This window comes from Canis lupus, chromosome 30, assembly GCF_048164855.1.
Source record: "Canis lupus baileyi chromosome 30, mCanLup2.hap1, whole genome shotgun sequence".
Lineage (NCBI taxonomy): Eukaryota > Metazoa > Chordata > Mammalia > Carnivora > Canidae > Canis > Canis lupus.
In genome coordinates, this window is record NC_132867.1 from 30,220,140 (window position 1) to 30,238,890 (window position 18,751).

An 18,751-nucleotide genomic window follows, 5' to 3' on the forward strand; every position below is an offset into this window, starting at 1 on the left:
TATCCTTTATAAGCCACCCATCTATTTATTTATTTATGCATTTATATTAATAGCAGTCCAAATGAAGACACTTGTATATGTGATTATCCTATACAGAGAGCTTAGTTTCTAGTTTTGAGGGTTGCTCTGAAACAAAGGTCAGTTTTCAGAGAAGGCTGGTCAGTTCCAAGGTGAGAATGAGGCCAAACTACGTTACCAGCCAAGGAAGACGTAACAGCCCCACCCCCGGTGAACTGCTGCGACCCAAATCCAGAGGATCTATGCCAGAGTCAAGCAGCAATGACACAATTCTGGTTGTGGAAGAAACTCAAGGCAGCCAGGCCCAGTATTATGTTCAGGGACACATGGGAGTATCGAGGAAGTGGGGTCACCCAGCAGTGGGGAATAGCCAGGCCATTTTAAAGACAATGGCCACCCCTACCTAGCAACAGAAAAGCAACCTCAAGGTGACTCAAGGTGCTCCGAAAGGCTAAAGTCAGAGAGTGTGTTTGGGGGAGGCAGCTCATTTGCAGTAACATACCATTACTAATACTTTAGGAACTCTAGTCAATGAGTATTTATAAGTGAGGACATGCTAGAATTTTCCGGGTATTCCCTTAAGCCCGGAGAGGTTTGATAAACACTCAGAAATTAGCTCACTGAAGAAAAAAAGGTCTATTCAGCCACTGTAGTACTGAAGTTAACAGCCAACATCATTTTCATGCACAAAACACTGAATTTTTTTTTTTTCTCTCTTGGATGCATCTTCTTAGTTTCCAAACTCATTTGAGTGATGGTCTGTGAATAATATTCCAATAACTGGTCCCAATCCGCCTGGTCCTCTGCACCCTGGCAACCAAGACCACCCCAGGTGTCCACATGATTTCTGCAGTTTGGAATCTCACAAAGGAAACTGCCACATGGTGTCAGCCAACAGAGCCCGGACACATTGGGCAAACCTAAACAATCTGGCAGTTGTTACCTTTACAGCAAACTATGTGCCTGTGTCTTTATAAAGGCCTCATTAAGCTAGAGAAGCAGCAGCAATGAGATCATTTTGTGAAAACTGAAGGGGAGAAGAGGAGATAGTGACACTGGAAATCCAAGGTAAATACTTGTAGGGATGCCCAGGTCTGTATAGGAGGCTCACCTTTAACGCTTAACTTCGCTTCAAATTGCTAATACGTGTCTCCTCTTAGAGAGTCACGATCTCACTTTTATCTTTAAATATCACGTTCAAGCAATTGGAAGAAAATACAGTCTTGGGTCCTCCCACACGTGATAAATGCATCAGGCTTGCTCCTGCCTAGTACAGGGTACAGCGTGGTTTTGTTGCTTTTGTGTGTGTGTGTGTGTGTGTGTGTGTGTGTGTGTGTGTGTGTTTTTAAAAGATTTTATTTATTTATTTGAGAGAGAAAGACAATGAGAGAGAAAGAGAGATCACGAGCAGGAGGGGAGGGCAAAGGGAGAAGCAGACTCCTGGATGAGTTGGGAGCCCAATGCAGGACTCGATCCCAGGACCCCAAGATCAGGACCTGAGCCGAAGGCAGAATATTAACTGACTGAGCTACCCAAGCACCCCCCCTGGGGTGCAGTGTTTGACCTTGGAGTCTCTTGGTGCTTCAGTATCAGTGGGTATTTTACTAAGTGGAGTTATTTTTCCTCTGTCTATCTATCTATCTATCTATCTATCTATCTATCTATCTATCTATCTATCATCTATCTATCTATCGAGGGAGAAAGGGAGTGAGCGAGGAAGGGATGAATTAATTCAGACGGAAAAGCAATCTAGCAAGGATTCTTTTCTAAAAGAAAAGATTCCAGGGGACACCTGGGTGGCTCACTTGGTTGAACTTCTGCCCTTGGCTCAGGGGATGATCCCAGAACCTCAGGATTGAGTTGGGCATCAGGCTCGCTGCTCAGCAGGGAGTCTGTTCCCTTCTCCCTCTTCCTCTTCCCCTCCCCCTGCTCTCTCTCTCCCCCAAATAAATAAATAGAATCTTTAAAAAATAAAAACTTCCAGGAAGAAAATACCAAGTAATGGTGAAGATATGAAGCAATCAGAATTCCCATGCACTGCTGGCTGCTGGCTGGAGAATAAAGTGGTATCTGTGCTTTCGAACACTGCTTGACACTACCTTAAAAAAGCTGAATACATGCACGCCCTGTGACCCCCCAAAATGCACTCCTGGGTATATCCTCAACAAAAATGCAGTCATATGCTCACCAAAACAAATACACCAGAATGTTTACAGCAGCACAATTTGCAACGGGCAAAACTGGAAACCATCTAAACACCTGTCAACAACAGAATGGATAAATAACGTGTGGTATCGTCACACAATGAAATACCACACAGCAAGGAGAATGGATGCTGCAACGTGAATCAATCACACACGTAACAGTGAGGACAAGCAGCCAGACCTACAAGAATATAGACTAAGAACCTACTTGCATACAGTACAAACCCAGGCAACACAAATAAACACACTGTGAGAAGTCAGAAGAGGAGCTCTTTGGTGGAAGTGGAGGAGAGGGGAGCAGCTGGAAGGAACCACGAGCAGGATCCCTGGGGTGCTGACTATGTTCAGCTCCTTGGTCTGGGTGCTGGTTACATGCACGTATGATGTGGGCGTACAAGCTTTTTGAAACACCATCAAAATGTATACTTTCCTGTGTAGATGTTATGCTTTAAAAAACAAACCTTCTAAGATACAGCACCCCAAATTTCCATATCATTTTTCTGTGACTATCCTAAAAATAATATACTTCAGACTCCATTTTTTCCTTAAAAGGTGTCCCTAGAAGATTGCAATGGACATTCCAAACAGCATGACCCTTTCACGGGGCCACGTCTCTGAAGTGTGCAGTGGCAGGCAGCATCTGAGAAACAGCTGCTTCCCTGGGCTGAAACATGCTTTTCCTTTGTAGGTGCAGCTCAGTGGAAATAAGGAGCTTTTAGACTTTAGGGGAGCTGGTGTTTCCACCTATTTCAAAAGGACACTGTTGGGAGCGTCTCAGATGGAATCCACGCAGAGGTGGCACATGCCACTGAGGAGGAGAGGGTAGGTATGTCTCCTGTAAAGACACCTGGCAGGTCGATACCTAGTGTGAGGTCAGCATCCATTCCCCCGTGGCTTCTCCTGCCACCCCCACCTCAGTCAGAACCCCCTGCTCCCAGGTCCCTCCTGCCCCAAGGCATGGGGTAAAGAAAGGAAATCCCTACACGCCTGATATCAGATCTGAGGAATTAATGGTAAGATCTTAAACTTCCTGATACGGGCTCTGCTAATTTAAGTTAGGAATTTAAAATTTTAAATAAAAATGTTCATCTAGAAGGGGCCCAGGTGCATTGTATGAATGGAGAGACCAAAGCCCAGAAAAAGGCAGGGATAACACAGCACTTTAGTATAAACCTGGATCTTTACCAATCCTGTGCTTAAAATCATTTTGTTAAATACGCCATGCTGCTCCTGAACCCCTAGTCCTCATCAATTACCCCAAGGCCTGGGCCCCTGTGGTGTCATTCCTGTTGTACATGGACTCTTTTGTGCTCTCCCCAGGGACACAGGAGGATGGAACTTTCCTGCTCCCGTTAAAGTTAGGTGTGGCCATGTCACTTGGCTTTGGCCAACGAATTTGGAGAGAAGTGACATGCGTCATCACAAAACAAAAGCCTAATTCACGCCCATTCCTGTCCCTTTGCTTACAGTCGTGGAAAATGTGTCAAGATGAACCTTCTGTCAGTCTGGGTCCCCGAGTGTCTGGGACAAACACAGCTTCACAGCCAATGCCCATCAGACATGTGGCAGGAATGAAAAGGTATCTTAAGCCATGGAGATATGAGGGCTGCTCCTTCCTACAGGGCAATCTCACCACCCTGTAAGAATCCTATTTCAATGCTTTTAAAAGCGTCGATATAACACACTTTCAATCTCCAAGAAAAACCATAATCTGACAGGTTCTACACAATGACAGCCTTTTCCTCTCTTTACTTATTGAAAGCGGGGTCCCTTCTTCCTTCCACCTTTGAGGGTCTCTGTCAAATTCAGAGAATACCCTCCATTCTGATGCCAGAGAATTTATGTTTACAACCCAGTTAAGAAGTGGAAAGAAAGCACCTGGCTGGCTCAGTTGGTGAAGCATGCAATTTTTGATCCTGAGGTTGTAAGTTTGAGCCTCATGTGGGGGCAAGATAACTTAAAAAAAAAAAAAAAAAAAAGTAGAAAGAAAGACTGATACTAGTCCATGAAGTTAAACATTCTTTGGAAGATGTACATTTAATTTTGGCAGAGCAGCTATCCTGAAATTTATTTATTTAAAGAAAGAAAGATGGGGGTTGCCAGAGGTTAGGGGAAGACAGCAATGAGAGTTAGTGTTCAGAATTTCAGGTTTGCAAGATGAAGATTCCTGGAGATGGACTGTGGTGATGCTACTGAACCGGGCACTTACAAATAGTTAAAATGGTATGTCATGTGTACTTTACTACAATTAAAATTTTAAAAAATAAATAAAAGCACCAAGCCCCACAACCTAGAGAGAGATAGAAAAGTCTGATTACAGGCTTGATGAAAAATTTATCCATCAGTCATTTTAACCATTAAGCATGCCTCAAGCTTCTAAGCTTTGCTGGAGCCTGTTGGTGGCTGAAGGCAGTTCCATTAGAGGGAACTTTTGCTCCTGCTGTCCTGTCTCAACAACACAGCGGTCTCTGCCTTTCTCTATCATTAGGCCAAATCTATTTCTAAGAAGCACAATTCACTAAATGAGCTTTTTGAAAGGACTTGTCCATTCCCGGTGGCATACCCAGAGCTATGTGTCGATGAGAGGGTGGGCCAAGTCTACCCTGACTGCTGTCAACAGTGAGTTAAGTAGAAAACTCTTAATAGTTCATGGCAGTTTACAGGCTTAACAATTCAGAGCTGGTCACAGCAGACCACTAACTTGATAGAATGTCTCCCAGCGTGGACTCTCCAGGATTTAAATTCTGACATGCTAGAAAAAGCTTTTCAGAGCCACTACCTTTGCATTACCGTCTTGAACCAGGCGAGTTTAATTAGGGACATGAGGTCTACTAAAGGGCTCTCTGTCAGAATCCAGTGGTCAAAAGGACAGGAAGGAGACACGACGACTCCCTCCACCCAAATGGTCATGACTTCCACACTAATCTGCTTCCATTAAACAAACAGCAGCAGACAGGTATCAAGACTGAATTTTGTGGTTCTTCCTTTTGCCTTCTGGAGATGCTATAAATACTGTATAAAGTTCAGTGAAGGGAATAAGCAAAGTTCTTGCCAACAGAGGAATATAATCAGCAAAAAATGCATTTTGCATAAGAGCCCCTTTGAGTGCAGAGTTAAGATGAAGCTCGGGGCTTCATTATGTATTTAAATAGATCTATGTTCAATTATCCAACTGAATGGAGGATACTCAGTGATTTCAGATAATCAATGGTTTACGTGAGTGGCAGGAAAAGGGAAATTCATTTTAAACGAGAGAAATACTAGGGAATATATGCCAGATCTAGGAAACTAAAATTTCAGATAATTTGAGTTTATAGAAGCACAAGAATAATTATAAAGTAGATTGAACTTTTTTCCATTTAAAAAGAACAATAAAAAAAAGGGAAAAAAGTTTTATGTTTTTAAGAGATTAGTTGGAAATGAAGTTCCTGTGTGAATTCTGAAAGTCTTTTTTTCCCTTGTTTTTTTAAATTTTATTTATACAAGGTTTAAGTAAGCTGTCATTTAAAAAAATTTTTAAGTAATAAAAATCTCTACACCAAATGTGGGACTCAAACTCATAACCCCAGGATCAAGAATCACATGGTCTATCAACTGAGCCAGCCAGCTGTCCCAGTAAACTATCATTTTTAATAACCGTAAAGAAAACTTACTATGGGTCTCTTCTCATTTGCTGGAAAAAGTCATACAACTGGGCACCGCTCCCTCCAACACCTCCCTACCTCCCTCACACACCCAAGGTAAATTCTTTGAAGAAGAGAGGCTCCGGATTCTAGGAAGACAGGAACAAAAGAAGGAATCATTTGCTGCAAACAGAGGACTAAATGGAAGCCTGCCCAGTAAATGGCAATGGCAGGATTCATCTCTGGCAAAGCTGAGTAGCCCCACAGAAAAGACCAACAAATATTGTCAAATGGACACCCTCAAAAAAAAGGTCTTACCATCTGTTCATGCTGTAAAAAACCCCAGTAGATGGCATGAACAATATCCAAGCACTTTTTTGGTATCTCACATTTAAATATGATCAGATAATCAAGGGAATCAAGGGCCACCACACATTTGATGAAAGCCTCTAGCATGAAAGGCAGAGACCAGAGCACACAGAAGAAAATGCATCACGAAGAAAAAGAATGCCTGAAGCACAAAAGTCTCCTGAAAACCCAGTAACATCCTCAGAGACAGAGGCACAAAAGGATCTAAAGCTATAAACAATAAACAAATGCACAGGTTACAATGAAAAAGGTACAATGAGAGAGAAAAGAGGGAAGAAGGAAAAGGGATAGAAGGAGAGAGGGAGGAAAGGAAGGAGAGAGAGAGAGAAATAGAAAGGGAGGGAGGAAGGGACAGGGAAAAAGAGAGGGAATGAAAGGTAGAAAGAGGAGGAGGGAGAGAGAGAAAGGAAAAGCTTTTAGGAATTAAAAAATAGCTAAAATTAAAATCTCAACAGAAGGCAAATCACTTTGAGAAATCAGAACCCTGGTTATAGAAAATTATTCTACAGCTTCAAAAGAGAAAATAAAGCACACACAAGATAATCAGAAATGAGAATGGCATCAGAACATAAGTGAACAAAGGGGAAATAATTTGAAACCAAAATTCCAAATTACTCAAGGATTAAAGTAAAAGGTAGAATGAAGACATTTTCAAATATGAACGACTTTATAGGAAGTCATTACATGTTTGTCTGTTTGCTTGTTTGTTTTCATGAATATGAAAGAGAAAAAAGGAAGACTTGCAATCCAAGAATCTAACTAGGGTAATGAAGGGAAAGCCTGTTAAAGTGAAGTAACTGTTATGCCTGAGGCCTAGAGAGCAGATTGGAGCAGAAAGATAAAGGGCCAGGAAAGGCAGTCTCAGAGAACAAAATAGTACTAAATGACTAGGTGATAAATTGGAGATTTAGAAAATACTGCTACTAAGTAAGCATAAAAATAAGTAAATGGAGCAGAAAAAAGAGGCAGGCATTAACTGCAGGAAAAAAACAAAAAGTTGTTCAAGAAGGAAATAAAATGATACGCTATTTAGCCCAGCAGTTAATATTATTTATATGGTCATAGCAGTATAGAACATCCTAACAGTGTAATAGAGACTATTGATTTAATCTTAAATGTTCATATAACTATATAGGAATGTAAGAAAAGGAGAATTCATATATAATACAACTAAATAAATATCTACCATCACAGAAAAGTCAGTAGTTAATATCTAAGCTCAATTGAGAAATACTGTATGTTAATGAAAAGTGAGGGTAAATACAAGAAAAAAAAAACCCAACCAAACAAAAAAACTTGCTAAAACAGTTGAGCACAGTTGTTCTGGGAGACCAAGGATGGAGGAAGAGGCACAGGAAGAATGAGAAGAGAACGTCACTTAAAGTCTTTTAAGGTTAATTGAATTCTTTAAAACTATGTGCTCACACTGACTTTGTACAAATTTAAAAAAATGTAAAATGAAAATTGAATACTGTTAGTAACATATTATTTGTAAATACATAATAATATACAGGTCATATGCTAAAATCTAGCTTAGCCACTATTATATCTCTGCACTATACTTTTAACATATGTACGGAGATCTCTTAATACACTAATGATAGGTCATGTGTTGTAAATGATTACTAGCCCTGTGTATTCATTTTGTACTTCAATATCTATACGTTCCATCCACATTCTCCTAAGAGCTAAGCAAATGGGGCCCCATATTTGAAAAGACCCCTTCTGGTTCCAGAAAAAGGACAGGGTCCAGAAAGAACACTCCCTTTCCCTCCAGTACACTTCCTCTCCTTCATGGAGCTCTCTGACCCTATATCCCATATGTGGTATCAATAAGATATGCTGAGGAGCTCCTGGACATGAGCCTATGCCTAGAGGTGGTTCCCACTAGCCTAGCCGGTATTTCTTTCACTAGATTGCATGAGGTGAGCCACCAGAATGGTGTTTATAAAGTCGATCTAGGGTGAGTCAAATTTTTTACACAGATAAAAAAATTTTGCCTGGGGCTTCCTATATCTTAGGAGTTCACCCTTCTTGACAACTAATCCATGCCAAAACCAAAGATAAGTATTTCCAAAGTGGCTGGCTAGAGGCAGGAAGATGATCCATGATGGTGGGAAAACAGGACTTCGCCACAGACTAAGGCAACATTGAAACCAACAGAGAGAACAAAGACCAAACATCCAGTTTGTCTTAATTGCAGAGAGTATGAAGTTAAGAGGGAAGATTAAATTAGGATCCAAGAAGATTTTGACAAGTTCATTAGAAGGACAGAAACCACAAACATAAAATTTCAAAGAAGTAAATTTCACTTCTGTATTTTGTGTTCTTCAAACTTCTATTAAAATAAGATGGAAGAGATCTTGTAAGAGTTAATGCTGTGGGTCTGATAAACCACAAGCTTAGTATGAGTCAATAGTTTGGTGTGGTTCCTAATAAATTAAGGAATTGACACTAACATTGTGAAAAAAAAAATTAGAAGGGCAGGAACCACACTGTAGGCAGGCTGCACAGGACTCACTTCATGGGGGACAGGGTGCTGGGTTCCAGAACTATTTATCAGGAGGAACATCAAGGAGAAGAACTGAATTGTAGGGAGAATGGCTCAGAAACCTTAAATAGGGAAGCCTAAACAGGATACATGGCAGGAAGCTGATCAGAGCTGTTTTCAAGCATTTAAAAGGTTTTAAGAAAGAAGACTTGCTTTAGACTCAGAAAACATATGGGAACAAAGGGATATGACCAAAGTCACCAGGAAGAATGTAACACAACAAAAAACTTGATAAATCCTGGAGCTAACCAGCAAAAGCAGATGGTTGAGGAGCTGGAAGCTTCCCAGGGAGGGAGGTGGTTATGCAGTGAGAAGGCTGACCAGCTGTCAGGGGTTTTGCAGAGATAGTGCCCACCATGAGAGCAAGGATAGGACTTTAATCTACTCAAGTCCAAGACACTAAATCTCCTCTGGAGTCTCTTCTTCCAAGTTCACTTGATGCCTCCTTGTGAAAGATGAGTTCCAGATTTTTCCCTCATCTGGCTACCCCAGTTCAGGGCATGTGTACCAATGACCTTCATCAGGTCCACAAAGAACCAGATGTGGTGCTTCAAGATAACTGTCCAGAGCCTAAGAGCCTCATAAAACTCAAAGCCTTAGCCTCTTCACAGAGAAACCACACTCAACTTCTGTAAAGATACTTATTTAAGAGGAGTACAGGGGGCTAGTCACTTTTTCTTTATAATTAAAATGAGAACTGTAACATTTAATGAGCATTTGCTAACTATACGACATCTGACTTAGATAATTACATCTAATCCCTAATTCATCATAATGGTGTAAATACTATTCTTTTCCCACTAGTGTCTTTTTAATATGCATGCTATATACCCTCATACAAGTGACAAAATGATAAGAAAACTTACTATGGAAAGGCAGTGACCTCCTTAGAGATATTTTCTACACTTCTTTTTTTTTTTTCTTTTAAAGATTTTATTTATTTATTCATGAGAGAGACAGAGAGAGAGGCAGAGACACAGGCAGAGGGAGGAGAAGCAGGCTCCATGCAAGGAGCCCGATGTGGGACTCAATCCCGGGAATCCGGGATCAGGCCCTGAGCCAAAGGCAGACGCTCAACAGCTGAGCCACCCAGGAATCCCTTCTACACTTCTTTAGATGTAGCATTGCATATGATGTTCTTTCCAATCAGGAATCATCTTACCATAAAACACTAAGCTTTTTGGAATCATATGTAACATCAACCAGTAGTGGACAATGGAAGGCCCAATATGAAATTGTACTTTGTAGGTGGTAGGTGCTGGTTCTGACTTTTAGTTGGAGGGAAGGGCTCTCTAAAATAGTTTAGATGCAGGAGGCATTGCCTCCCTTTGCAGACAGCATAGCACTTCTTCTACATGAGTTGCTCTAATATTCATTCCCATTCCCAACCCCATCCTGCACACAAAACCCCTTTTCTGCTTTTGCTGGTAACATGAATCTCCTTACCATGGGCAAACCTGAATAACAGCACAAATCAGCAGCATACAGGCTCTGTAAAGTGTGCCACTGACTTGAGCCCTAGGGCTGGAATAGCCTACAAATTACTTCCATACTCAGGGTTGATCTCCCTTGCATTAACCTCACTCCTTACACACACAGGTTTCTTTCAAACTTAGCCCCTCTAGAGTCATGTGAATTACAATAAGTAGAAGGTAGAAAATGCCTTCATGGATCCCAAACAGCAGAAATTTCATCTGAAAAGGTTCATGTTGTGCTCTATCCCATGTAAGTAGCATACAGATTTCACCAAAACAAGAGGATGCAGAGGTTTTCATGAATAAGGTCCTATGCTGCCACAAAGAATTTTATTCAATTCTGACCTATTGGATATTTAGATTGTACCAGCAATTTTATGGCCAGGAAGGTCCTTTCAAAAAGAATTCACATCAGCAGTGTGGAAGTAAAAAGGAGAGTATTCTGAAACTGATCAGATTATCTAAACTGTGTACTGAGGCAAGAACGGCCAAAATACTGAAATATTCCCAATGAGTGGCTTAACTCTAAGAATGTGATTAGTGCCTTTTGGCTGTGGTCAGTGATTCCTGCCCATGTTCCTCTTAGGGTAAATAGTAAAAGAAATGGGATAAATAGTATACTTAGACGATAAGACTCTACAGAAAGAGAGACTTGGTTTGAATCCAGCCAACACTCAGTAACTGTGTTACTTGGTGTATAATTCTTAGCCTTTATAAAACCTCGAGCTTCACCAAATAGGGGACATAGTCCACATTAATTGGTTAAAATATGGATATACAATCTAACTCACTGATTGCCCTACAAATTAAACTTATGATTTCACTTATATGTGGAACTGAAGAAACAAAACAAATGAGCAATCAAAAACAAAAACAGACCCGTAAATACTGAGAACAAACCAGTGGTTGCCAGAGGGGAGGAAAGTAGGGGGATGGGCAAAATAGGTGAAGGGGATTAAGAGGTATAAACTTCCAGTTATAAAATAAGTAAGTCATGGATATGAAAAGTACAACATAGGGAATACAGTCAATAACACTGTAATAATGTTGTAGGGTGACAGGTGGTAACTACACTTACAGAGGCACTATGTTGTACACCTAAAACTAATAAAACATGCTGTATCAACTATACTTAAAAATTTTTTCTAAAGAATTATATGTGACTCACATTGTAAAACACTTTCAAGATGGTGTCATACAATAAGGGCTTGGTAAACGATAGTTGCTGATATCATATAGTATTATTATTGTTACTGTTAGCGTAGTTAGGCATTCCCTCATACACAAGACATCCAAATAATTAATAAGAAGCCAAATAATTAATAAGAAGCTATGCCAGATGCAGAAAAACAATGGCTAATAAGCTATATAGAAGAACATCTTCATGACTCAGAGCACGTTGAGTTTTTAAGATACACAAAGCACTATCCATTAAGAGAGACTTGAGAAATGAGATACATTAAATTTAAAAAGTCAGTATAACAAAGGATATTTTTAACAGAGTAAAAAGCTAGCCACAGAGTGAAAAAAGATATTTGCAATGCAAATAATCAACAAAGATTTGATAGATAAAATACGTAAAGAATGGCCGTGAATCATTACGAGAGACAACTCAATAGAAAAGTAGGCAGGAATAAGCACCTGAAATAAGTACTTCACAAAGATGATACTAAGAAATGGCCATTAAACTCCCCAAAATGTGCTCAGCTTCACATTAATAGCTTACACATTAAAAACAAAAGAGATCTGACAATACCAAGTGTGGACAAGGATATGGAACAACTGGAATTCTCCTAGGCTGCCGATGGGAGCATAAATTATTTCAATCATTTTGGAAACTGTTTATTAAAATTGAAGCTCTATACTTATCCCATGATATAACAATACCAGTCCTAGGTATACACTCAGAGAAATGTGGACAAACATACCATGAGTACAAATTCAAGAGTTCCCTAGCAACACTGCTCATGATCCCTCCAAATTGGGATCAACCAAAATGTACCTATGGAAAGGCTGCTACACATCCCAGTTAGCCTGAATCTGTTGCAATTTATACCTGTTCTCCTGGCATAATTGTTAATGGAGCTGGTATATCTCTCAAAACCTTCTAGTCTCTAAAGTGTCCTGATGGGTTCATCAGTGGAAATGGGAGAGTATCGACCTCAAAAAACTGCTTCTCTGTAAAATTGGTAACACTAGCAAAAGTTGTCAAAATCAACTTTTTCATCAGAGCTCAGCAATTAATTGAGTCTTACCAGAATCTTAGGTGCTTCCACCAGAAAAATTGAAAGCTGAATCCCAGTAAGAATAGCAAGTTTTGAGGACATTTTCGTTTGCCTTATTCTCATCTTCATCTCCCTATCTCCACAATCATGTGAAAAACAGAAGTCCCGAAATCACTGAAGGGGGCAATGAGCTCCCACAAAACACTATTGTCAGAGAACTGTCATTATGTGACCTGACAGTTGACAGGACACCTCCATTCACAGAGCTTGCTGCTATTTGATCTCTCAGCACTCACTTGTGCAGATAGTCCTTACTCCAAGGGGAATTTGTGGAAAATAATCAGTAACAACTGTTATATATCATAGCTGCCTGAGGTAGTGATGACAATTGGGGCAAAAGAGGTAGCAGACTAAGAAACTTTTTAAAAAGCTGGGGAATAAGATATTCGTAGTCTTGAGAATCTAGAAAGTCACATACATGTATAGGACTGTGCTACATCCACAAAACCCTCAGAAGGCCCTCCACTCACCCCTCTGACTGACACTGAGGCTCTGAAAACATAGTTGAATGTAAGGCAGAGTTGTTAACTAGCTGCCCGAGAGCTGAAGATACAGAGATCCTCGGGAAAGACTGGAAGATAATTGCTTCCAGGCATTTAAGGAAATCTCTCCAATCGTTAGCTGCCTACTAAACTGAGCAGAGGCTTCAGTAACCGCACATGATAAAGAATAAATATTTTATAGATTTCAAGAAAGTCACTTAACAAATAAGCAACAATGACAGCAATCAACCACAACAAACCCTGGAGGTGAAGGGATCTGTTTTCAAGAGTCACCACATTATATCCTTGAAAATGTAGTTTTCAACAAGTAAGTATGAAATCTGCAAAGAAACAACAAGGTCACTTCACCCCATTTATCTTTATTCATCCTTTAATATTAACAGGCAGGCTTTCCAACCCACATACACAAAAAAAGAAGCAGTCAACAGAAACTGTCCTTAAGAAAGCCCAGATGGGGAGCTCACTAGACGAAGATACTAAATCACCTACTTTTAATATATCCAAAGAACTAAAGGAAATCATGTCTAAAGAAGTGAAGTATAATAAGAACGATAACTCACCAAATAGAGAATATCAATAGGGAAATTTAAAAAACATTTTTTTTTTCAGAGAACCGAATACAAATTCTGGAGTTGAAATATAGAATGATTGAAATAAAAAACTTACCAGAGGGGCTCGACAACAGATTTGAACAGGAAAAAAAAAAAAAAAAAAGAATCAGTGAACTTAAAGTAGGTCAACTGAAACTATCCAGACTAAGTTATCAATGGAACAAAAAAAAGAATGAATTAAGATGAATAGAGACACAGAGACTTGCACCATAAGTGGAACTAACATAAACATATTGGAAGTCCAAGAAGAAGAGAGAAATGGACAGGAGGACTATTTGAAGAAGTGATAGCTGAAAACTTCCCAAATGTGATTTAGACACACATGTCCACACATCCAAGAAGTTCAAGGAATTCCAGGTAGAATAAACTGAAAGAAATCAATACTTAGAGACATATCATAAACTGTTTAAATACAAAGACAAAAAAGTAGCAACAGAGAAGCAACTCATCGAACGCATTTTTTTTTTATTTTAACTAGGCTCCACTCTCAACATGGGCTTGAACTCACAACCTTGAGAGTAAGAGTCACATGCTCTACAGACTGAGCCAGCCAGGCACCCCGAGAAGCAGCTCATCTATACAAGGGATGCTCCTTGTAGATGGAAGATGGAAGATTAAGAGCTGATGTCTCAACAGAATCCATGGAGCCCAGATGGCAATACAATAGTGTTTTCAAAATACTACAATAAGACTGTCAATCAAGAATTCTATATCCAGCAAAATTATCCTTCAAAAATGAAGGATAAATGAAGACATTCATTCCCAGCTAAACAAAAGTGTCCTGGCTTGGATGATAAAATACATATTCACTCTACCCAACTAGTAGCCTGCATGTATATAAGTGAGTGGGGAGTGGCTTGCAGGGTGCTAGAAATTTCTGTTTTCTGACCTATGTGGTGGTTACGTATTTACTCTGTGATACTTCATTGAGTAATACATTTATGTTTTGTATGTTCTTCTTTATGTGTGTTTTATATCACTGATTTAAAGAAAGAAAAACAACAGATGCTTTTTGCCTGTTCACAAATTGATTATCATTTTCTTACTTTCATTGCCCAGATGGAAATAACTTAGGACCCAAACCCAGAAACTTAGTGAGATAACCTATTACACTTGCCTTTGATCTAGCTCTGTCTTCTGCATGGAATATTCTCATTGTCCACTTCACCCCATTTATCCTTATTCATCCTTTAATATTAACAGGCAGGCTTTCCAAACCTACAAAGATCTATCCCTGTGTCTTTCTCCCACACCACATTTTAAGAGTAGGAACTGTGTCAAAATCTTGTTCTCAATAGCACTGTGTGAAGCATGTAGAAAGCATAGAGTAAAATTCCTACATCATGGAAATCCATGATGAAGTCTTCCTAGCTAACACGTCAAAAAGTTCTGGTAGACTGCATCTGGTAGACTGCAAAAAACTCCCTACAAAATTAAACGCTAAGCCTAAAGTGCTTAGCCGGTTAGTATTTTTTAACACAATTAACACCCAAACTTCAAGAACACTGGGTACAAATTTCTGATTAGATGAGGAAGAGAAATTATTTGGGTATAGCTAGTCATTTCTTGAATGTCATTATTGCACTCTATGAGTAATATTAGAAGAGAACATTATGGTAAAAAGATGTTGACAGCTCAAATAATTTCTAAATTAAGGAATTCATTATCTCTTTTTAAGGCTCTACATAAATGGTACCAAGACTACACTGACAAATCCTTCAACCCATGGCAAACGGGGCAAGTTTCTCTAATTCCACTCACATCCTTCCCTGGGCTTCCCTTGGAACATTCTGGGTGAGGGCTCTCATTTCTGAATTCAACGTACATGTTTATTTTGTCATTGATCGTTCCTGTTTCTGTAATGAAGAAAAGACAAAACCCAGCACTAAGAGGGAAACAGGGTGGGGTACAGAGGCTGGAGAGGAAGATAGCTGGTTCAGAGGTTTGAAATGCCCTGAAAGGAAGTGCTCAACAAACCTGAAAGAGGAAGGCGTCACCCAGGGAATTGCTGAGACAGAAGACGAAGTCCTTCTTGGGGTGCTCGGGCACCGACTGCACAATACTGTTCTCCACCCAGACGGCGTGCTTAGGGATGCTGTTGTGGTCTATTCCAGACCTGCCATCACTCTCGTAGAAAAAGAGCGTGCACCCTGAGAAAACAAAACAGGGGTCTACATGAGTGCTGGCTGCTCAAGAGGTCGGTGGTAGTAGCTATTGCTTGTGTCTTGTCACAGGGGGAGGGCTGGAAAGTAAAGTGTGTGGAAACCCAGAGAGTAAACAGAATGAGGCCCTGCTTGTACTGAAGTCTTGGATGGACTAGGAGAAAGGCAAAGATTCTTTTTTTTTAAAGATTCTATTTATTTATTTGAGAGAGGGAGAGTAAGCAAGCATGAGCAAGGGGAGAGACAGAGGGGGAAGAAGAAGCAGACTCCCTACTGAGCAGGGAGCCTGACATGGGGCTGGATTCCAGGACCCCAGGATCATGACCTGAGCCAAAGGTAGATGCTTAACTGACTGACCACCCAGGAGCCCCAAAAGGCAAAGATTCTTAAGTCATAGTTTCTCAACCCACACAGAACTCCCTCCATGCATGCCTTCAATCTCTTTAAGATTCTCACTTTCTGTCTTAGAGAGTTTTGTTCCAGGTATATGAGAGTCTTAGGGCTCCTTTGGCCAGTGGTAGTCAGACACTCGGCTCCCCAGGTCAGAACCACACGTGCTACCACGTGAGACCCGCCAACCTATACGGAACCACCAGAATCCCTTCCAGATAGCTCACATGATGTACAACTGGGCAACACAATTTACTGGATTTCTTAGCTACACCCTTGGAGAAGCCACACCCTTGTTCCTACCGAAAGAAGACATGGCATGGCACACATATGAAAGCCTAGATTAAGAGCTGGAAGCCTGGCCCACACTCAGTTGCACTGTGAAACTAATGAGACACTCACAGTAAAAACTTCTCAGAGATTTGTGGCAAGGTGGCTTCAGGAGATACCCTCCATCACCATCTAAAAGTAAGGCTCCCTTTAATAGTAATTACTGGCTGGACATTTACTGTCAACTAATCGAAACCAATTTCAGGGGAAGCCTTGGCCCAACTTTATACTTCGTTCTTCACTCAGTCAGTTTTCCACATCTCAACCACCACCATCGGCCACACTTTATGTGAAGAGCAAAGCCCTTGAGTGTACACTCTATTCAGCTACAATACAAGTTTTCATAAAGCAAATTTGCTTATGTGTGATTAGTAATGTAGAATGATGGGGATCGATGGAAAAGCCACATTAGTCCAAAGGCAATCTCCCCCAGCCCGTCATATCTCACATCTGCAGGTTAACAGCTGCTGAATGCCAAATCCCCAAACTCAAGCTGAATGCAGCAGACCCGTAGGCCACGTCCACTCATTTCACAACTTTTCCCTTGGCATGGTTTCCCCAAAGCTTTCCTTACAAGTCCTGTCGTATGGTGCTCCCGAGCTTTATGATTTCTTCATCATTGTCCTTGTCTCAATAATTTAGGAGTTTCGATTCTTCTTTCTACCCATTCAAGTTATATTCACTTTTTTTCTTAAAGGGGAAGTTCCACATTTTCTATAATATTTATTGTTAAAAAGTAAGATGTTAACTATGTGAGTGTTTTTAGCAGAGTATTTAATTATCCATCCATCTATCTATCTATCTGTTTACTGTTGGGCTAAAAAGTTGCATACATATAATTTAATGACATGCCTGTTAAGGAGTCTGCCCCAACCTTATTTTTTCCCATAATCCCCGTTACGATGACAATCTCAGGCTTTTTTAGAGATACATACAACACACTGCAGAATCATCTGTACCTATTTTCACTTCTTAAGCTAGCATAGATTCAGAGATAAAGAAAGAAAATGGACAGGGAATGCTATTTCCCTCCAAATCGGAGGTTCTTGAAGTAGGGTGATTTTGCCCTTGAGGGGACATCTGGTGGTGTTGCAGATATATTGTTGGTTGTCACTAAGTGTGTGGAGTGGGGAGACGGTGGGGGGGTGGGGCACAGGTGGGAGGTACCATTGGCATCCAGTAGGTAGAGGACAGGGATGCTGCTAAACATCCTGCCATGGCCAGGGCAGCATCCCCACAACAAAGAATTACCTGGAAAATGTCAATAGTGCCCCTGTTGAGAGATCCTGCTCTAATCTTTAGGACTAACGTGACACTAATGATTAGCAGATTCTGAAAAGAAAAGGAGCAACACAGCGGTAGCATAGGTTGAGGACAGAGAATGAAGCCTGTGGATAATGAAGAGGTGACATCGACGCACGCTGGCGTGCACAAACATTGCATATTTTACAGTCTTCTCAAACTGCTGTTTTTATATGTTTTATAATGTTGGTTTACAATCACCCATGACAGGAGGTGGCTAAATTCAGCTTTCACTCTAATTTTCTACTTGCTGTGGTGTGAAGACTAACATGCAGCAGCAAATCCAGGACACATGTGCTCCCTGAAAGCAGCCGTTTGCCTTCATCTTCACTTGAACGTCATCTGTATGCTCAGTGGTTGCCAACAGAAATGCCCCAGAGATGAATGCTAAATGAAATCTTTTTAGAAAAAATTAATTATTCTGTCTAAAGTAGAAGAATCTTTGGAGAAATCTACCCCCAGCTCCCAGGTGCTCTGCTTTCTATTTCTCGAAATCTAAGTGTTGCTAACGAAAGAAACAGCAGCACATTCTGCCTTTGAGTGGCAAGGACCAGCCCCAAGCATGTCACCATATAATGGGACCCATCAGGATTAAGAAACGAAGGGCTCAACGGCTCTGTGTTCTGGGCCTGGATCCTGACAGATTGGGTCACTCAGATCTGGGTCACCAAGAAAGTGAAGGCTCCCTCGTCTAACGGGCTCTTCAGCTGGGCTCCGAAATGCCGTACCCTGGCTTTGCGTATCATTTATTCCCTAAGGGAATCGCTGAACCAGACAATGCCCTCTTCCACGTCCCAAGTGAAAAACCGCCTAATTATTCCCAGTCTATGACACTAACACTGGTGTTCTCAAATTATGTGTAAGAATCACCTGGGAAGCTTGCTTAACACACAAAATCAGGGCCTGGCCTGTCATGGGCTGAATTATA

The 18,751-nt window shown here is 40.6% G+C and overlaps 1 protein-coding gene across 9 annotated transcripts in view; it reads right to left on the reverse strand.

The window, feature by feature from the left end:
* TIAM1 (TIAM Rac1 associated GEF 1) overlaps positions 1-18,751 on the reverse strand; it is a 388,153-nt gene that overhangs the window by 94,424 nt on the left and 274,978 nt on the right. For all 9 annotated transcript variants that reach the window (XM_072806723.1, XM_072806716.1, XM_072806719.1 and 6 more), the window contains one exon: positions 15,617-15,789. In XM_072806723.1, the coding sequence (XP_072662824.1) occupies positions 15,617-15,789 (173 nt within the window). The remainder of the gene's footprint in view (positions 1-15,616; positions 15,790-18,751) is intronic.